Below are 21,939 nucleotides of genomic sequence, written 5' to 3'. Positions count from 1 at the left end.
CCGTGTTTCCGTACACTTAGCCAATGAGAATGAGCGCTGACAATGACGTATAGTCCGGGAAAGTTAAACTGGATCTCCTTCCCATCTTCATGTCCCATTTATTTAAGCAGCGATGCAAGTCTTCCGATCCTTTACCGAGGTAAAAGTACAACACCACGCTGTAAAATACCGTACAACTCCTGCACTAAAAAAGTTATTGATGTAAGGGTTTGTAAGTGCAAACCTCTAAGACTGTGACTAATTCAGTTGCAAGAAAATGTAAATGCACTATTTGTAATTTCTAGGCTATGTGCATAAATTAGTCATGACCCAAAGTCACAAATATCTATATTTCTAAATGGATAAAACACAGTTAGTTACTTTTTCACCTTCATTTTGTATGTTTAATGGGTGTGTTGAATAAAGGCATGAAAGACCTTGACTGTTTGTGTTTTATCAGTTTGGAAATGTTGTTGATATTTGTGACTTAGGTGAAGATCTGATCACACTTCATGCCCAATTTATGCAGAAAACCAGGAAATTGTGAACAGTGCATCACTTTTCCTTGATACTGTAACTATTTTCTCAGTGAAGTGATTAGATTCAGATTTAAATCCAGACCACAAAATGAGAAGAAACTTTGAAATTTTTGTAATTTTGCTCAAAATTCTTCATCACCAAATAATAGTTTTTCTGGCAATCAGCAATTAGCTAAATATTTCGGTACAACAAATTACAGTAGATTCATCCATATAGGACTGTGTTTTGTTTTGTGTGCAAATATCTTGTAATACAGCACCTAAAGCTGCAATATACAGTAAATGCAGTAGAGTAAAAAGTACAATATTGCCTTTTAGTTTATAGAGGAGTACAAGTATAAAAATAGCATGGAGACAAAATTCTTACACAGTGACCCATGTTTCAGGAGTGTCTGGCTACCTGAAAGTCATTGTGGAACTATTGGAACTAGTAGTCTGGCTGTTTTAGAACATTTACACAAATAATAGTTAAAGACTCAAAACTCGTATACTAAAGATTTATTTACATAACAAGGGAAAACATAAATCCGAACCCAATAGTTAAATAGAGGTGAGCAAAATGTGTCCTATGGGAACCAATTTTTTTTTTTTTTAGAGGAATGTATTCAAAACAGACTCACGGGGTGGCAGTTATATTTACAGTGCCATCATAGACATAGATACATTTACACACTTGCTCTACAGATACAATATATACAAGTAAAATCCCTTTTTAAAAACCTATGACATGAGCAATGACTTTCAACATTTTAAGCTACACAAAATTAATAAATCACATTGTATAAAACATTCCTCCAGCAACAAAGAATGTGCCTTTTCTCATTGAGTGTAAAATAAAAAGGCAGCTGGGATATAGAACCTGTCAGAGAATTCAAGCTGACGTGCACCAAAGGTAATAAGTCCGCATTTCTTTTACAAGCTGCTTTAAATACTGTAAAGACAAAACTTACTTGATACAGTGGTATTCAGCAATTATTTAGCTAATTCCTCTAATAGCTGGTCATTTACTACCTTAGGTTACACATTGTTGCATACTTTGTTTTATAAAGCTGACATCCTTTCTCTTAGGGAATACATTTCAATGCCACTGACTCACTAATGAATTTCTGCTTAAAGGAACATTCTGTGTCCCAAAATATCAACTGTGGGATTTTGAAATTTCAACTTTCAATGTACTTGTCCCACATCAAAGACCAACCAGTATTTCTGCCACAAACCAGGAACATTTCACTGCAAATGTTTTTGGTATAGTAATAAAGTTCAATGTAAAAGGGACCAGATTAGAGATTACATCTCAAATGATAATGTACATGTTATAACAGAAAACCACAGATTAAAGAAAAATAAAATGTTACCAACTGAAAAACCCAGATTAACAAAAAAATATCAGAGATGGGACTCTCAGCTGCTACAGCCAATTTGAATCAGAATCCATCCATCTACACGGATTATTCCAATCCAGTGGGTGGGTGTTTGAATGAAAGGCTGGGTACACCCTGGACAGATCACCAGTCTATTACAGGGTCGACACACAGAGATGAACACACAAAAAGTTTATCCTAACTTTAACTTGCATGTGTTTGGACAGAGGAAGCTGGAGTTCCTGGAGAAAATCCACACAGACATGAGGGAAACATGTCCCGGGAACAGAACCTTCTTGCTACGAGGTGACGGTGTTAACCACTGCTGCACCATGCTGCCACAATCAGACAAAATGACAATATTTAAGTATTTTGAAGGGAACCATGTGGAGAACTGAAATTGCAAAAGAACGTGTCTATACTTTGTGGTACTAAGAGGGTTTTTCGGGGAAAGCTCCTTTTTGGTAGTGTTGGCCAATAAAAAATAAAATCGGCTTTGACTTGAAATCTAGTGGAGTTTTGCTGACAAAATGCAATTATCTTTTTCAGTAAAGCAAATCAAAAACATTAAGGATAAGGAGCAGAGCTAAACACTGTCCAAGTTATAGCAGATGGCCTTTCTTTAAGGACAATATTGATCAGTTTTTGAAACTTTTCAGAAACGATCAACTGCAACCATTTAAGTCAAATCCACAACTAAGATAAGCTAAGGTGCAGAATAAAGATTTCTGAATTCTTTAGAGGGCAAATACAATGTAGTGGAGATAGTTTTTTTATTTATAAATACAAAAAACGCTTTACATACATTACTAGTTAAAGGCCTGGGCATATTTTCTCATTCAATTAAATGGAAAAGCATGTCCAAGCCTGACTGGTAGAGTACGTTCAAAAAAAAAAAAAAAGGAAGTCTTACAGTAGCTTTAAAAAATATATATATAAAACAAAATAAAATCAAACCTTTTTTTTCCCAAGTGTTGAATTGGAATTGTCAAATACTTAGGGGATTAGTAGCAAATACTAGCAGCCAAACACACATTATCATATAACTGATATTTGTAGAAGAAAGTACAGTGCTGAGGTATAGCTGATGAATTTTAATTCACAGCCGTGCAGACCTCTATTTTGTCATGCTCATTGTTTAGTTGACGCAGAGATTCATTCTAGTTTAGTTTGCTGTTCTTTAGTCTCATGCTCAGAGGGCTCCTGTCTGACGTCTGGCCTTTCTGAGTCACCCACTGACTCATCACAGAGACCCAAAACACCACCTGACACAGAGGAAGATGATACAGTAGGCAGCAAACACTGTTTCAGCTCTCCTTCTGAGCAACCTGCTGTGGAAGCCTCTGATCTTGTTTGACCAACAGGGGCAAGACTACCACTTCTAGATGAGAGACTTTCAACTAGTTTCAGGTCCATTTCCTTTGGTCTTTGAGCAGGTGCTGTCGTCAGGAGGTACAAGACTTTTGCAGGCTGTGCCATGATGAGATGCCTGCATGAGGAAAAAGAGGACAGCAATTAAAAAAAAAAAACATTTCAGTGGAACATGCAGCCTTCAACAATTTTGTGATGCATTAATCTAATATTCGCCTATCAACAATGACCAAACTGTGTTACATAATAAACAGGGTTTACTTTTTGAAAGCAGCAATCGAATTTTGTGAGCAGCTACTTCATATTTGTAACCTTTAAGGGGCACTCCACCAATTTTATAAATGATGGACAGTTTTCACAGGGACCCAATGAAAACAGCAGTGAGTTGACCACTGTCAACTCTGTGTAGCTTGAGATGAGACAGGCTTTCACAGAATTGATCTCTGAACAATGTATGCTGGATTTTTGGCTGATTTGATCCCAACTTCTCATGTAACTGCAAGACCTCTGTGCTTTATGGGAAACATCTGGCTGTTTTATAATCTGGCCCAGATGTTTTCACTATAACAGCTGAAGCTTGGATCTTATAAGTACCATTGCTCATTCTGTAAACATAATAAAAGTTCTACAGTCGATGACAATGTTACAATTAACATGTTCTATTTTTGTGAAGCAACACAAAAATTTTGTTCAGACCGATGTTAAGCGAAAACAGATCAATGAAGTAGAATCCAGCACTTGTTGCACTAAAATTCAGAATATTTCAGCCTCTGGTGCTTCCATATTGACCTTTTTCTAACCTTTCAGTGTCAGTTCACTAAGTCACTGGAGCGGCCCTTTAATAAATGTAATGTTCTACAGGGTCAAGTATTTTTTTTCCTAGTATATTAAAGATAAACGGGTGATGAGATGTAATGTGGGTAGTTTCTACTCACACTCGATCTTTGGCTTTGATATCTGCTGGGTTAAACACAAGAGATAATGCTTTCAAGAAACTTGTAACACTAAATACTAGTCGTGACTCAGGTCCGTGAAAAGAGTGAAAAATAAAAACATACCTTTCCCCTGAATGACTTTGCACCTGTGATTTGGTCGATCAGTTAAATGTTTGCTCATCAGATCGCCCCGTGATGCATCCAGAGAGAGGTCACAGTCGAGACAGACCAGAGACAATCTGAGGAAAAACAAATTAAAAAAAAAAAAAAAAAAAATCTTTAGACATGTTCAGTTCACAAGAGAATACACTATTTTCTATCTTGTGCAATGTAGCTATAAATCACACTTACTTTAATGATGAACTTTTCTTGTGATCCATTTTCAAAAATCTGTGTTTGGTGATGGTGCTATGAAATCTAACAAAGGCCAGAGAAAGTCTGGTAAATACAGTGTTATAAATGCAATGCACCTAAAATTAAGCACCATAAATACTGAATACTTTTCAAACTTTTACTCACTTTATCATGTGATTACCAATAGAAACTTTGCAGCTTGTCCGGTACTTGCACGCACCACAATTTGAAATCATTGGGAAATGAGAAAAGAAGTTGTCAATGCGTGAGTTGCACTCAATGCATGTGTAACACCCTCCATTGACCCTGAAAAACAGCACAAAAGTCATATAAAGATTAATGTCTGAACATTAAAATTAAATCTCTCTCCATGGGTAAAGTCAGATTTCAAGGCAGTACAAAGGACAAATGACTTGAAAGCTGTGCTGGTTCATTATAGCAGATCCACAAAGCCAAATTATTATTAATCTTCCACTAGACCAGTATCTTATATCTCATATGACTAAAACCAACATACTATTTTTTTGATGGTTAAACTCAAATAACTACTTAGTGCACTCTTTTCAAAAGAAAGAAAGTCCCACTTTGGCATGCTGTTTTTTTGTTTTAGTCAACATTGAAAGTTTGGAAAATTAATTGAAAACAATTGACTACCTTAATTCATTCATATATTAAAGCCATTTTAAAAGGGTCTTAAAATGTAAGTTCAGCTGGCATCAATCAAACACATATTCAGTGTTGATTGTTCTTAAAACAGTGTGCATTCATGTTAATTGCTAAATTCCATCCATGCATCTTCTTCCGCTTATCCAGGGCCAGGTCACGGGGGCAGTAGCCTAATCAGGGATACCCAGACTTCCTTCTCCCTGGAGTTAATTGCCAAATTCTGGTGCTAAAATTACCCAAAATGCAACTCAACTGTTGACAGTTTGTCTAGAGATTCAGGTGTTATTATAGTAGCAGTTAGTAGCCTCAAGCTGAGCCATATCCCAGATTTCAGTTTTCCATTCTTCCATTTTCAACCTAGAAATACCATAACCTAATAACACAGATATGACCCTATGTGGATTTAAAACTACTGGCCTGTATTACCAAACAAATCTGTTAAAGCTTCCATAAAAATGACATTAGCCGTTTATGTGCTACCCCTGACTGCTGAGTAAAAGGCTTCGATAACAACCTGAGGTTCTTGAGGGCCAGGTTGTGCTTGGCGGTTCGACCATCTTGTTTCTTGCTCTGAGTTATCCTGGTCTTTCCACCTCCAGATACATTTGACTTAGCCTTGGACACACTGACTGGAGGTTTGGCTTGCTGATTGGAAGATGATTTTTCTGGACTGACAATAAAACCTGATCGATCTGGAGAGATTGGCATTACAGGCACCTTTCCTGTCAGGGAAGCTCGAATGGTCACCTGGAAAGAAAACACAATCTATGAAACTGGTATTAACATAACAATAGATGAAGCATAGTGGTCTGAAATAAATCCTGTACTAATACTACTATAACAGGGTCAGACCTTTGTACCCGGAGGAAGGCCCTCCAGGGCTTTGGGTTTTCTGAAAGTTTTGTGGACCTGAGTCCTGTGCTCCACTTTCTCCTTGTAGGTGAGGAAATTCAGTCGGCACTTTCCACAACGATTGATCCCTTTTTTCTGAAAAAAAAAAAAAAAAAAAAAACATCACGGTGCAGAAAAACAAAAATGTGATTAATTAGTGCAACTAGAAGATAATTGCAGAAATGTTTCATTTAGATCCACTGAAAAAATTATAATGGGTATTAAACTACTTTCATTTCTATTATTAGAAAAGCAATTAATTTTGTTTGGTTCCAACTCTACCATATTTATTGCTCCTTCAGGTGAAGAAAAGCAGGGTTTATTGTCAGGTTTTTATTTATTACAGATATGCTCTGGGCAGACAATAAAATTAATTCCACCTTGGAATTAAAGTTATGAACTAGATGTAAATTCAGACTCCTGCAAATATACTTTTATAGTCTGAAGAGTTTACAGAATCAGTAGACTATTACAGACGCACTGGTCTCTGACTTTATGAATCAGGAGGTGTCATACCTGATGTTTCATGTAGTGTTGCATGTATATATGACTACTTCTAAGAACTTTGAGACAGAAGGGACAGAGCAAGTCTTTTGTGTTTTCATGGACGCTTCGAAAATGTGTCTCCACATCCGCGAAGAAAGACGACCTGTAATTGCACACCTGTGGAATCAGCAAAACAGAATTTCCATATCAGTGAATATTTTCATGAAAACATTAACCTAAACCATAGCTGAGCAACATGTGACATACCTGGCAGACATAAGGCATTTCCCCAGGCTTGTGGTTGTCCTTCATGTGTTCAAGAAGGACTTGCTCTGACTCAAAGGCCAGTTCACATATCTTGCAATTGGCTGTAACAGAAAAGAAGGAAATGGTCACCAAGAGTCTGCCTATGCTGTCATCAGACTTTTTTTTTTTTTTTTTTTTTTTATACTTGAGGATTCGATCGGGCTGTGAGCACTCTCGATGTGGCACTGCAGCTGGAATGGAGTCATGTACTGTCTGTAGCAATGCTGGCAAGTTGTGTGGCTTTCCCAGCTCTCACTGTTTTGCTTTTCCAGCTCCAGGTGGTGTTTCATATGGTTCATAAACCTGCAGGAATTGGTAGACAAAAAACACAAAAAACAAAGAAAATTAGTAAATAAAACGTGTTTACGAGTGTGCATGGCCAAAGCCAGACAGACACATAACCTGGTGTATGGTGTAAACAAAACAGGAAAACAGTTTAATGAGTCACTTTACAACCTACATTACACGCATGCGTGTAATGTCCAATTTCCAATCTAAACAACTGAAATTGAGGAACAGCTGTTCATTCCAAAAACTGTTCTATATGACCATTTAATAAAACAGGCTTATGGGTGGGTGAAAACACCACTCCAAAATGCTGATCAAGTTCACTAGTGGATTTCTTTGTCATATTTTGGAGCATTGGTTAGTCAAAATAGGCCATTTGAAGATGTTACTCAAATGGGGTTGTCAGAAATTGCAAATGGCATTTTGTGACCACCATCCTGATATTTTATGGACTAAACAATTGTCTATATCATCAAGCAGACAACTCAACAATCAAACAGCTCACATGAGCTCTTCACTCCTCGGTTTATGCTGTAAATCTATGTAGCACAGCATCTGTTTTCAGCTGCATCATCCTGTTAGAAAGGATATTGTCATTCCTCAAGAATGGCCATTCGTACAAAACCCGTGTGAAAGTAATTTAAAAAAAATAAAAGTTGAGGAAAAGGTAAAAATACCACTATTGTATGAATGTGTGTGCAATACGTACCGCTTTGATCTGTCAAATTTAACAGTGTGCATGCATATAAATAAAACAAAACAAAAAACTTTAACTATGGGTTCATAATCTACATACAGAGTACACTGAATCTGCTCTGATTTGAGGAACATTTCTATTTTTCAAAAACAATATAAAACAACCCAAAGCCCAGTAGTGGGAGGAGAAATTAAATATTTATAGTCTGTGCATATACAGTGGTTATGGTCCATGTCCCAAAGGTTTTTAAGATAAATGAAGTACTCTCCTTGTAGCTCACTCCTTAAGCATGTATAATGGCTGTTATAATATCAGCAATTACACAGAGATCGTTGTTTGGTCTAATGATGTAGTGTCCTGTGGCAGCAACAACCACTTCCACAGCTACTTGCCACCGCTGCCCTGGCAAGACATGGCCCATTTTTCAGCCCATATATTTATTCTGCTACCTCAGCTCCCCTAATAGAAATTTTTATGTGGACGAACTATGGCCTCCACTGTGAGAGTATGCCTGCAGTACAAATGTGTTTCCCCATTAAAAGAAGCTTACAGAAGCTTTTTTTCTTGCAATGTTCTGAAGCAAAGTTATTTAATCAAAGAAGCAGCTCTATGTCACCCAAACTAGCAGTCATTTTTCATCTTTAAGCCCACGAGAGAAAACAGTTTGATAATATCATCCATTTGGGGGAGAGAAAAAAAAAAAACTACACTGAGGGCCAAGAAAGAAATCTAAACTTTTGTTATTGGAACTGATGTCTATTCAGCAAATCATTCAAGTCCCAGTTAGATGTTTGAGAGCGCAGCTAACTGTACCTAGACAATTTCTGACCGGAGACTTGATGTTGCAAAATCATTTACTTGAGTTTAATACTAATCTCACATTACAGGTTTACAAACAATGCAAATGTAAAAAACTTAATTTTAACACTGAACTTTAGAGAAAAGCCTCAGGTTGTGGGACACAGTGTTTATACATGGGATGTCATATTACCAACTGGGTCCTTAAAAGAGTTAGCAAACTGACGGGTACTACTTTAATTCCCTCTTAAAGCCACTATGCAATTATAAAAAATAATGCTTATTAATTAAAATGCGATTTGCTGCAATTCACATGCTACTTTTAGACATTATATCTCATTATCACGGGGCTTGTGACTTTGATGACATCTGACTCATGTTTATAATGTCGATTATTTAAATCAGTGTGAGCCACAAAAAAAATAAATAAATAAATGTACAACAGTGTTTCTTATCTTCCCTGACTTTAGTCAAGAGCAGGGGTTGGCAACCTGGTCCTCAAGAGAAACTGTCCTGCTTGTTTTCCCAACCAACTCTACCCACTGCTAATTAGGATCAGGTGTGTTGAGTCATCAAGGAGCTGGAAGATGCCATCTTAGATTAGGACGGAGTGGGGGAATACAAAGTGAACTAGTATCTTCTGCCTGAACACACCTGTCAGTATCGAGTAGCTCAGAGGTAGTTGAAAAGCAAGCAGTGCGGTGGCCCTTGAGGACCATAGATTACCCACCACTGGTCCAGACGAAGGTAGCTGGAACCTGGATGTCCAAGGTCCATATTGTGTCCATAGCTGCTATGACTAGCTAAGGGTTCAATGCTCCAACCCAAATTAACACTGAGCTTCAACTTAACCATGACATATCTGTCATCATCTGCCTGTCACCCCTGTCCGGGAACCTTATAAGCCTTTAAAGTGAAGGGGGTCACCAGTGGTGGAAGGTAACCAAGTAATTTTGAATGCAGACTTGTAAAAGAGCATTATTACACAGTGGTATGTATACTCTTAAGCAAAGGATCGCTGACAGCAATGTATCAGAGGTTTCACTCAGATCTGCAGAGAGTTTGAGCTCACTGCTTAGCTGTCTAGCACATATCATTATTGCTTTGGTTCACTTGCAGGCAGCTATTTTCATTGAAACAGCTTTAAATACTGACACAACATTCCCTGCTCAGCAGCAAACAGTTAAAGATAAGCTGGTGTTCATACTGGAGCAGCTGAATTTTGGATTTGTATACCGTATTTTCCACACTGGAATATTAGTCGCCTCGTTGAACAGAAAAAAAACAAAAAAACACATTTAAGTCACTTCAGTGTATAAGTCGCATTTCTAATTATACTAAATATAGTCTAAATTAGCCTATGAAGAACATAGGCCAGGCATAACAACAAGCAGAAGTGCATTATGATATTCATTCATCCTTGTCAAGTAATATTAAAACAACTCCGCTCACATCCAGTTGGGGGGAGATAAAAGGACAAGCACTAAAAATAGCACGACCTATAGTTCAGAAAATACGGTATATACAAGAAATTTATTATTACCCAGTTATCTAGTGAGAGCAAGAAAACATGATCATACCTTATATTGTTCTTGAGGATTTTTAAACAGCTCTGACATTTGAAAGTAGTGTTGGTCTTTTGCACCTCCTTGCCATCGCCCTCAAAGCGGCCATAGTAGAAATCGGACACCAGCATAATGCGTTTGTTCGCACTAATGTTCAGGGGTGATGGAGCTATAGTTTCTACATTTGCACAGCAACTCTGAAAGAGATTTTGACATGAACATGCCAACGTCATATCAATGCCTGACTTATGTATGCAGAATATTTCCTTTAAAAGAACTGATATTTGACTGATTGTATGCGGTAGAAAATATGACTATAGGGGGGGGGGGGGATCCTCATTACAAAAAAAAACATGAAGTTAATGACATTAGATTTTGCTGCCCTTTATTTCCATAGGAAAAAATTATGAAGGGGAATTGTTTATAAATGTGAAACTGTCCTCATGATCTATACACACTATTGGATGGATACTTACATACCTCCGTTTTTTCTATATTTTTCAATATTTCAATTGTATTTTCCCAGCATTTCCAGTCTTTCCACAACAGTTTTGCTCACCATAATATGAAATTTAAAGGCATCCTGTGAAATTTCTTGTTGACACTTTGGGCACTTTTGCTTTAACATCTTCCCATTTTCCAGTCTGACAGGTACTTTTGATGGTCCTACAGAAGTTAAGAAGTTTAGAAGTCAAAATAAACAATACATTAATACTAAGAGGAACTAAGCAGAATTAGGGTTTGCTTACAATAATAAAAATAAAACAGTATTAATAAAATTCCTGGCAACAGAAACATACCCATATCAAGCTTTGCTCTTTTTGCCACTGTATCTATCTGCTGTGGTGCCAGTATCCGTTTGACTGTGCTTTCATCTGTATAAAACACATAAGGATACATTTACATTTTAGTCATTGCCAGATCTACAAGTATGGTTGAGTAATGTTAAAACTTGAAGACAAGTACCAGTGGTATTGCTAATGGCCTTCACAGGGACAGATAAGGTCTGCAGGGACTGGGAGTTGGTCTGCGTAGGTTGCAGCTCATTAGGTTGTGTGGAATAAACAGCAGGGGTCTGGACGTTAGACAGCGTCACAATGTTGTTGGTGATTTGTTGCACCTGAGGCCTGTGGACAGCACCAGGTATTACCGTACCTGGATGGACCTGCTGAAACAGCTGCTGCTGACCAGCTGAAAGATAGAACCAACTATTAGGACTAAATTGGCATTTCAACATTGAAACTGCGGAAGCTATTGATGAAGATTTTCTATTACATTACAAAATCACTGTACCTGGCACAATGGTAAAGGATGTCCCAGGGGGGTACTGTGTCCCAAGAGAGGCAATAAACTCACTGCTGTTTGCTAATTGCGAAGAAGTGACAATAAAGCCCTGAAAAAAAAACATTAAATCCCAAATTGAACAATTCAAGCATCAACCCTTCCACAATTATTATAATACAAAAAGCTATCCACTCCATACAAAACATCACAATAAACAGGCACTTGTTTTTTTGCACATTATTTGGAAAATTAATATGACAGTACCTGGTTATTGACAATAACAGGCTGTGGGGTCACTGTTGTCAGACTGGGTGCTGCAGCATTCACTGCATTTCCAGCTACAGTCAATGGCAGTATTACTGGTGAGGAACCAACGGCAGGTGGAACAGCAGGACGCTTTATTTCTGGCTTCACTGCATTGTTCTTCTGAGGAGCGGGAGGGTTACGTTTACTATCCTTTTGGTTATTAGCTGAAAGAACATACAAAACCCACTTCAACAGAACAGTTTGTTTTTGAAAGTAAATAAGCTCTAGGCATTATATGCAACATGCTGGAAGGCAATTAAACAGAAAAGATTAAAATTTTATTTTAAAAATAACCATTATGATTGACTGGTGAAGCATAACCCATCGCGAAAATTAGGTTTTCCAACGCTTAACATTAGTACATTTTAAAAAGGTGCTATGACATACAGAGCACTCCAACGAAGATGGGTTCATCATCATCATCATCTATCAGGTGAACTTCAGGAACTCGTTTCTGCCACGGCTCCAGCTCCTCCTCAACACACTCCATAAAAAGTTCAGACATGGCTGCGCTGCAATAGATAAACATGATATTTAGCCAACCGGACGAACTACTTCCTGAAGCATTTTTAAAATATTTTTGGATACTAATACTCCAAAGAAACTGCCAAATATATGCTACAACAAACTTGGACTAAATGTATTCTGTGTAACTCTAATGAGATAATAGCAACCCTCAGAAGTGTTAAAAACAGAATCATCCATGTTATTTTAAGCTTTTGGTTAATGATTATGGCTCAGGCTCAATACTTGGTAGAAACGTAAAAGTGTGGGACATCATTTGAGAGTGTGTAGTTCTGGATGGAAATATTTCAAAACATACACTAATAGGTCTTTTCAAAGAAGACATTTCATCATATCACAGTGAGATATGCCGAGAAGTAAATAATAAGCTTGTTCCTACATTAGTCTGGCATGTCTTAAGTGTTATATTTGAAGCTTGAAAGGTTTTTGCTAGTTAATTCATTTACAATGGTGATGCCCTGACCATTTAAACTACTCATTTAAAGCTACCAATCTTCTCTGTCTGGATGTTACTCAACTACTAGTAGAAGATGGACTCTGGCTGGAGTAAACTTATTTTTAGGTGAGCCTCTTGACTGAGTGTTATATTACCAGCTGTGTCTAGTATAATTTTGCAAGGCGTTCACTAATCAGGTTTAACCAATTCAAGTTGTTGCCTCTGTGTTTTGTGCTACATAAGACATAGATTCCTGAGGGAAAAAAAGAGCTCAACACAAAATGGATCAGACAGACAGACTCATATTTCCGAAGACAGCTAAGAAAACTGTGACTAATAGGTCACAACACATTAAACCCAGAATGCAACCTTCTCAACAGCCTCTCACACCCCACCCAGGCATGAGGGATAGCAAACATCTTTAAAACAAAATATGATTCCCAGTCTAGATCCAGTGTTTGCGTTTGTCCATTCCGGGTTACTGTAGAAACATGGTGGTGCAACATAGCTGCACTGGTGAAAAGAGACTTGCTCCCTGTTAAGATTTAAAAGGCTCATTCTAAGATTACAAAAATATAACACTTGGTATTTTCTGTAGATTACACACTGATAACATATTTATGAATACTAAATTCCATAGCTACTAACAAATCGCTCTTAATGTTACATATTGACTAGTTCAGCTTGCTCCAACATGCTCATTGGCAGCTACGCAATATTTTTTATGATATGCTGAACACGCTATTGTACTGTGGGTGTTGTCAGCACTGTTTTGCTGAAAGCAACTGCCTGTTTCTGCCGGAAACAACCTTGATAAGAGAAATCTGTTACCACTTCAGTAACCAGTCAATGCAATAAGCCATACACACAATGCTGTCGTAATACTATTTTATGATGATTTGCAAGCCAGCTGGTGCTTATCTACACATCAAGCAAAAACTGCAGCACTTCTGTTTAACTGGATTCATATTTCTGGCCTCCTGGCAATTGAGAGCCTAACATTCACTCTCCTTTTAGCTCCATTTTCTTCTCCATCAACATCTTGGTAACACAGCTGACACAGTCCATGAATGCACAGTGGGTTGCACAGCAGACTACCAAAAGTAGGATGGGTTTTCTGTTCAAAACTTCTTAAACGACCAACCACAGCACATGTGACCATTAAAGCAGTAGGTGGAAACGGGTTCAAAGAAACAGAATTATTTATTCATGTAATTATCGTGGTGATATGAAATAACTAGAGCTGGAACAAAGCTTCTGCCTTCCAAGATGGCGCCATTATTGGTTGCTATAGGAGACTGCTGGTAACAGCTGTCAAACAAGCAACAATTTAGATTTAAAACGCAATGAAAAGGCATTGGTTTTATTTCTCTACTTGTAATTATCTGCTACTATGTACCATGAAACAAGCCTGGGGACAGGCCGTTCTGCCAGTGTAAAGATTATGCTGTTTTAGCTAACGCTAGTTCGGAGCTAATGCTAACCTCGGTGGCTAACGCAGTGGTGGCTAACACAGTCCCTTCACAATTAAACCCTACCTTTAATATGAAACACACCACTAAATTGAAAAGATGATTATCAGCGAAGTTACCCGATAAACTACCTCTAGCTAACGTTTCATATCTTACGTTTGGCTACCTGCGCTGTATGTCATTTGTCTTCCGCAGCTAGCTAATACTTAACGGTGTGGAAGAGTCGCAGTGCCGCTGCTTCCAGGTTGCTGCAAGCTGCTCCCGGATTAACCTGAGGTACAACAGCGGACACATTCTCACATCTGGATCACTGCATCGTTACCTGGCAAGACGTGTCGGTTATCGATCACCGCAGCGGGACATTAGCTAGGCTCCGTTAGCATTTTCCCACTTAGTGGGACAAAGGCTGCACTCGCACTATAGAGCACAGGGTTTGAGTTCTGCCTGCCTGCCTCCCTCACACACAGGCTCTGGCCTTCAGGGAGGAGACGGGTCTAGATGCCAAATTCAGCAGAGGGCTTAACCCGAGGGCGCCGAGGTTCAGGGGAGTCTTCTTCACACAGGGTGGAAAAGTACATTTGCGGCCCAAAGCGGCGAAAATTGCACCAATCAGACCAGCAACGCCTTTCACTTCCTTTTGCATCTGTAGTACTTCCAGGTCTCACTAGCGTCATATAACCCCTGTATATGAACTGTGCAAATAACAATACTTCAAATGCAAACTTTAAAAACTAAGTAAACTTATTTAGTCAATAATCATCAAACGACTTTAAATCTTAAACGAGGTACTAAAGTAGAAATGGCTGAAAATACTTGCTGAGTATATGTGCACTGGCCCATAGGCTACACAGTACTCACGTACTATACAAATTTCACTTAGTTGTACTTTCCTTGTTATTACATTTAACACAAAATAATAATAAAAATAAACAGTTGCAGTCCTATAGAAATATGCTCCATTTTCAACTGCAATGGCAAAATGGGGCTTACATTTATATTATTTTTTTAATGTAATATGGTAAAACCATTACAATCAAATTTTATATATTACTCATGATACTCTACATTTGTTACTAATTTTTGGAACTTTAACACATTAAACATAAACATATACAAGCAACAAAATACAATGACAGTCATTTGCAAATCATTCAGAATAGTGAGGTTCCAAACCTCTACAGAATTCTTAACCTTTCTTTTGATAGTATAAGTCCAAAGGAAGAGCAATCTGCTGCTTTATCCACAGGTATTTCTATGATCTTCCATAGAAAGGGTTTGCTTACATAGAACCAAAGACTCCCATAAGCAGTGAAGGTAGGCTACCTCTTTTTTTCTGTGCACTTCACACAAATACTGCACATGAACTATTAGGGAATGTGGCAGTCTGGCAGGTGTAAGATAAGTTCTCTTTAATTATTTGTATTTCAGTAACAATAATTAAATAAACAAAGCGGACATTGACGAGTCAGGTGGTTGAACATTAGATCTTTAACTTCTGGCAGTGGCAGTACAGACAGCTGATTATGGGTTAAACCTCAGATTAAACTCACCATCTGCTCCTGAACTGTTACAGTTTAGGTGTGTTCCTAAAAAGATAAGATAAAGTAAGATCAACTGCCTTCAAGTAGTGTTGCAGTGAATGTAGTCAGTAGTAAAAGCAGTTAGTAACAGTCCAGTTCATGTTGGTTAATCATCTGCCATTGGCTAAGATGTTGTAGAACCTGATGGCAGAAGGGATGAAGGATCTCCTGTGTCGTTCAGTCCTGCAGCAGTGAAATGAGTTGTCCACTGCATCTGCTTCTCTGGTCCGTCAGGATGTTGGGAGGGGGATGGTCAGTGTATTCCAGGATGGGCTCTACCTTTTTCTGTGTGCATCTCTTCACTACAGCCTCTAGTTAGCCCAGCCTCATGCCAGTCCCTGAACCAGCTTTTAGCCCCAGTTTGTCCTGCCGCCTTGCATCCTTTTGCGTTATGCTACCTTCCCAGCAGACGGCAACATAAAACAGCACACTTACTACAATACTTTGGTAAAATATGTGCAGCATCTTCCTGCACACGTCTAAGGACCTAAGCAGACTATGAGGCTGAGGTATTGTTCATAATTAAAATGTGATGCTGAAACATTCACCAAATCATAAGATCTTGTTTTTTGTGCACTTGATTAATTGTTCTCTTCAAACTTAGAGCATACATTTGGCTCAGTGTACATTTAAATAATCGAATACACATCGAATAAGTGTAATAATTTTTTTATGTGGAAATTTTTTATGTGGAAATTATTATTACCTATGATCTTACTGTTGAAAACCAGCAAGACCCCGTTTCTTTGACGCGTGTCACATGACCAGTGACCAGAGTCGTGTTGCTATGGCAACATAAAACTTATGCGTGAAACGTTAGGTTAACTGTTGTGCTAGCGTTAGCTTCTCAAAACGCTAGAAACGTGGGCCGTCTCTTCGAGTTATTTTGGCTGTATATACGATGGTGAGCAAACCACTCTTTGAATTAATTCATAATTGCCAAATGGGTTCATAGTGAACTAACTACTGTAAATAGCTATCGTTAGCTGTTAGCTACTAACGCTAGCACCTAACGCTAGGTGTGTGAATATCAGTAGATATTAGATGCCAAGACTAGGAAGAAGGCAGCGATAACTTCCTCCAGAATATATCCTCGAGCCATATAATCTAAAGCTCACTATTTCATATTTAGCAAAAAACTACTTTGTGCTTCTACTGTGTTATCATTACATTAATCACAGGCGCAGATTGGGGCTTAGCTACTTAACCACAATAACAAAGATATGCTAACGCTAGGTTGCTATAAGACTTCTGTTATGTTGACTTTTGTCCAGCCACCAAAAAACAAAGCCACAAGTAAGAAGCCTGCAAAAACAAGGACACCTACACTGATAAATGGCCTTACCAAGGAGGAGATGTCCAAGGAGCAGGTCAGTTGATACAACAGACACTACACTACTACTACTAGATACACATTACTGTAGTACTATAAGTGAAGAGTGTGTGGCTCAGATATGGCCGTGCTAACGTTAAAATATTTACCTCCATTTCAGTTGGAAAACCACATTTTGCACCTTCGGGCAGAGCTGGATAAAGAGAGGGAGGAGAGAAACTACTTTCAATTGGAGAGGGACAAGATACACACTTTTCGAGAAATCACAGACAGACAGCTAGAAGAGGTCAAGGCTGAACTGAAAAACCTAGATAAGGAAATAGAAGAGGATGAGAGGCGCCACCAAGTAGAGATCAAGGTAAGGGTTAATACAGTATTGTACTGTAGTCACCTAATTAAACTGTACACAAAGTAGGAATATATCAGAACAGGCAAAAAGACTGTCCTATTTTAAACACTTAAGAGGACTGCAGTCAATAAATGCAGCCAGTTTTCACTGAATTTGAGGGCACAAGTAATGTAACCATTGCTATCCTCAGTGCCCCACAACTCACTAGGACCTAGCACTGAGTGTGTCATAAATCATATATATCACTGGAAGTAAATCACTTCTAAGATATTATTGATTTACTACACCAAAAAAATAAAATAAAAGCGACCTGAAAATGTAAATAATGGAATCCATCTGTTATTTCCACAGTTTTGTTCTAATCACTATCTCAGATACCTTGATGTTAACATTTATTCACAGGCAGAAGAAATGAAAGTCATGATTATGTTGTAAGTACAACCTCAGCACTCATACTATAAATGGAGGTGTGATGAAATATTCCTGAAAAAATCCCTAGTTTTTCTACAGGTATAATTTAATACTGAAATCCTGAAAACCCCTTAAAGCATAGAAACAATTTAGAACATTTTTAACAAATACATTATCATCAACCTAAAAAAGGGACTGTTTTAGTTGTCATGACTGTATGATCTTGAGTATTAGGCAGAGTAAAGGTAAAACATTCTTGGCATTCAGAGCCAGATGGACCAAACACTTATCAGTAATATTGTAGATTTAAAGCCCAGCAAGCAAAGATTATCCATGGAGTGATTCTTTGGTTGAATTGCAGATTTGATGAATTTCTCTCCTCTAGGTGTATAAGCAGAAGATGAAGCACCTCCTGTGTGAACACCAGAACACAATCTCTGAGTTGAAAGCAGATGGATTAGTCTCTGGTGAGGCAGTGCAGAAAGAGAAAAACCAATTAGAGACAAAGCTTCATAACGAAATGAGGGCCGTCATGGTAGACATGCAAGAGCTCGACAATAAAAACCTTGTCAAGGAGCTTGAACTGGTTTGTAGTACACACCAAATTTTATTTGATTTCTATTTAAAGATCTGTTGATTTAGTGTTTGTCTGGTGAACCCTGGTGAACAGTAATTCAACAAATAGCCAGCTGTGCAACAAACTCCACTTCGGTTTTTATCTCAACAGAAACACAATGAAGACATGACTAAAACAAGGGACACATGGGAGAAGCATCTTACAGGTAAACTGCTTCATTCTGAGCTCAGTTCAACACTACGTGCTGTCCTGAACTAAATGGAAGCCATCATTTTGTGTCATTATTTGAGTAGAAATTAAAGCCAAGTATGGGGAAAAGATGAAGGTGCTGCAACAAGAGCTCAACAACATGAGAAAAAATGTGATCAGTGAGGCAGAAGATGATTGGAACAGTCACATCACAGGTCTTATAGACATCCACAAGAAAGCTTTCAGTGAAGCTACGGAGCTTGTTCATCTCATGGAACAGGATTTGAATGTGAACAGTTCACTGAAGGTATAAATGCACAAATTCTGTCGCTGACAACATCATACTGACATCAAATAGATTTCAGATACAACTCAGGAATGCTTTTACTACTAATGATTTTGTTATTAATTAGTTTAGTCCTTAAATTTTGAGGTTGGTCACCATAACATTACAGTATGTCCTTAAATTGCTTGTTTTGATTGATAATTAATTTGATGTACAATGAAAATGTTGTTGCAGCTCTATTTTAGATTTTTTTTCACATGGATTTTTATTCGGTTTTCTTAGACACACATTAAAGAAGTTAAGATGAAAATAGCGGAGAAAGAAAAGGACCTGAACCGTGTTTTGCAGGATAATACACAGTTCAAAGCAACGCTCTCAAAACTCAAGGCTGAAATTGCTGAAACTGAGAAAAAAATGAATTACCGTGGAATGAAAAAGGTGATGTGGGTGAATTTTTTAAAGTTTATCTCTTATTGCATCTTGTGTATTTATATTTGTTGCTCCAAGTGGATTGATTGGTTAAGACACAATACATGTGCCTTAGTAACTGAGATGTAACCTAATGTAATTTGCAACAATGTTTGACAGGACACTGATGAAAAGATTAAACATAATGAGCTGAAAGATCTCAAGAAGGAATGTGAGGAACTAGAGGAGAAATTCAGCATGGTAAGAGACTGAGCTGCACAGTGTCATGTTTGTATACTTGTCGGTTATGTAATGTTTTTCTTTTTTGTTTTTTGTTTTTTTTATGTCACACAGCTTCAGCAGGAAAGGGACGAGCTGTACAAGACATACACCCAGAATATTGAGAAGGTGCAGCATCAAGCAGATGTAAAGAACACACTGCTGGAAAGGAAGCTGACAGCAATGACAGACAGCCTGGAGAAGACACAGGCTCAGCTGAACTCGGTGGTTTCTGCCTCCAACATGGACCAAACTGCCCTCGCTGCGGTCACAAAGAAAATGGAGGTACTGTTGTACACCCCCCTTTTATTTCCTCCTCTGTAGCCATTCATTTTCTTTAATGTTGATGTTACTGATATTCTTTAAAATATTGCGTAAGGTGTGGTGTGTATTTTCTGCACACTGTCCAACAGCTTGAAGATGAGCATGTTTTTGTTTATAGGAAAAGCTGGACTCCTACAATTATTGCATCAAGGACTTGCAGTATAAAAAAGCTCAGATTTCCAAGGTTAGTGGTTCATTCAATTCCTCAAAGTCATATTTTTCTAAACTAAAGATGATGTTTAAACTAAATTTGCACTGATATTCATACTTAAGTGTTTATCTGGCAGGCCCATAAGGATTTGTTGCTGACCTTCAAAGCCAGGCAGAGGGCTCTTGGTGTCCCAGTGGAGGAACTTGGTTTAAAGCCCTTTGAGAACAGTCCTGCTGGGAAAAGTCTAGGACAGGACTTTGATCTTGGCATTCAAAATAAGAAGCAAGTAATCTAAAGATGGAAGCATTCCCAGTAAATATCCCTATTTTAAAATTACTTTTACATTTCCAAGCCTATTTTCCTAATTGTACTTACATACTTTTACAAAATGTTGTCAAAAATTAGCGATTATTTTTAACAATTTCTACATTGTATTATGCAATTTGTACCGAAGTAAAACATCTGGATGCTTCTTCCACCACTGTGCACTAGTCCTTCACAAACAGTAGCTTGTTGGAGCCCTTCCTATACAGTGTGAATAGTACCAAATTAATTTGAGGTAAATGAAGATAAACTGTCAAAACTGTCAAACTGGTGGCTTTCCATATTGTTTCTGAGTAATACTATTTTGAAATGACTTTGTAAACACTGAAAATGTTGGAAACACATGGTATTTGCGAAAAGGACATTTGTGTGTGGTTTGTTATTAATGAAATTAATGATAATTTTGTCCATTTCAATACAGCATATACACACACTCATGTTCTTTCCACCACTAGGCCACAATTTGCAGTCGTTAGCAATGGAGAAGAACCCCAAGTTGCACTTCCTAAACACATGCTTAACTATTCAGGAGACTGCACCAGCATAGCTCCGATAGGTGGTTGATATCTAATTTATCAAGATTTTCATTAAGATTTGTTCAGAAAGTGAAATGTGATTTTTTTTTTTTTTTTAAATCATCTTGGCTCCTTTTCTCACATTTCCTCAGTAGTGTTTACCTTGATAAAAGTCATGGCACTGTGGATGTCTAACAAAGGGCTTGAGAGTTTGGGATGGGTGATTTTAAGCCAACTCTTACAGAAAACAGCCATGGTTAGCCCACAGTAGCAAACTAGACACAATGACTTTCAACTTTGTTCCAGGTTCAACAGTATTTGTTTCCTAAATCCTAAAACATATTAGAGTATGAACCAGCCCAAGGGTATCTTAATAATGTGGTGGTTAGCACTTTCACCTCACAGCAAGGTTATGTGTTTGAACCCTGGTCTTTCTGTGTGGGTTTTCTCCAGGTAGTTGTTTCCTCTCAGTCTAAAGACATGCAGGTTGGGCTGAGGATAACTGGCAACTCTAAAGTGCCCATAAGTGTGAATGTGTCTGACTCTATATGTCAACTATGATAGATTTTCTGTCCAGGGAGTACACCACTGTAAACTGGAACTGGCTCCAGCCCACTATGACCCTTGATAGCAGGAATTCTGCCATAGTTTGTGCTCTCTGTCTCTGTGCCTTATGCCAGTATACCTGGCCCCAGAGCTTTATATTGCTGATGTGCAGTTATTGACCCCATCAACCTGCACACTGTTTGTCGTCGTTTTTTTCCTCTCTCCTCTATCTACTCACCCCAACTGGTCTAGGCAGACGGCTGCCCAAACTGAGCGCGGTTCTGCTGGAGGTTTCTTCTGTTAAAGGGAGTTTTTCCTCTCTACTGTCAAAAAGGTGCACATGAGTGATTTGTTGGGTTTCTGTGTAAAATGCCTTAAGATGATTTTATTGAGAAATAAATTAACTTG

The 21,939-nt window shown here is 38.1% G+C and overlaps 2 protein-coding genes across 5 annotated transcripts; one reads left to right on the top strand and one right to left on the bottom strand.

Annotated features, from left to right (window-relative positions):
• Positions 1-1,001: 1,001 nt before the first annotated feature.
• On the bottom strand, positions 1,002-14,906 carry LOC113138109 (zinc finger protein 280D). Of its 3 annotated transcripts, none has more exons than XM_026320261.2 (18): positions 14,582-14,906; positions 12,214-12,338; positions 11,785-11,990; positions 11,530-11,629; positions 11,203-11,427; positions 11,037-11,111; positions 10,796-10,902; positions 10,252-10,433; positions 7,034-7,191; positions 6,850-6,950; positions 6,613-6,759; positions 6,058-6,192; positions 5,720-5,952; positions 4,705-4,845; positions 4,537-4,602; positions 4,309-4,424; positions 4,186-4,210; positions 1,002-3,368 (listed from the first exon to the last, which is right to left on the bottom strand). In XM_026320261.2, the coding sequence occupies exons 2-18, from the start codon at positions 12,329-12,331 to the stop codon at positions 3,035-3,037; spliced, it is 2,469 nt and encodes an 822-aa protein (XP_026176046.1). In that variant the 5' UTR covers positions 12,332-12,338; positions 14,582-14,906; the 3' UTR covers positions 1,002-3,034. The 3 variants fall into 3 exon arrangements, with proteins under 3 accessions (XP_026176046.1, XP_026176047.1, XP_026176048.1); XM_026320262.2 differs by having other exon boundaries at positions 4,186-4,207; XM_026320263.2 differs by lacking the exon at positions 4,186-4,210 and having other exon boundaries at positions 3,173-3,368.
• A 1,706-nt stretch (positions 14,907-16,612) lies between these two features.
• LOC113138033 (dynein regulatory complex subunit 4-like) lies at positions 16,613-21,937 on the top strand. 2 transcript variants are annotated; one of them, XM_026320148.2, is made up of 11 exons: positions 16,613-16,743; positions 17,114-17,209; positions 17,333-17,530; positions 18,318-18,518; positions 18,660-18,714; positions 18,803-19,005; positions 19,267-19,422; positions 19,573-19,653; positions 19,747-19,956; positions 20,114-20,179; positions 20,283-21,937. In XM_026320148.2, the coding sequence occupies exons 1-11, from the start codon at positions 16,741-16,743 to the stop codon at positions 20,439-20,441; spliced, it is 1,428 nt and encodes a 475-aa protein (XP_026175933.1). In that variant the 5' UTR covers positions 16,613-16,740; the 3' UTR covers positions 20,442-21,937. The 2 variants fall into 2 exon arrangements, with proteins under 2 accessions (XP_026175933.1, XP_026175935.1); XM_026320150.2 differs by lacking the exon at positions 18,318-18,518.
• The last annotated feature ends 2 nt before the right edge of the window (positions 21,938-21,939 follow it).

The sequence above is a fragment of the Mastacembelus armatus genome, chromosome 3, assembly GCF_900324485.2.
Source record: "Mastacembelus armatus chromosome 3, fMasArm1.2, whole genome shotgun sequence".
NCBI classification, from domain to species: Eukaryota; Metazoa; Chordata; class Actinopteri; order Synbranchiformes; family Mastacembelidae; genus Mastacembelus; species Mastacembelus armatus.
The sequence above is the reverse complement of the archived record's forward strand: the minus strand, read 5'-3'. Positions and strand labels throughout refer to the sequence as shown.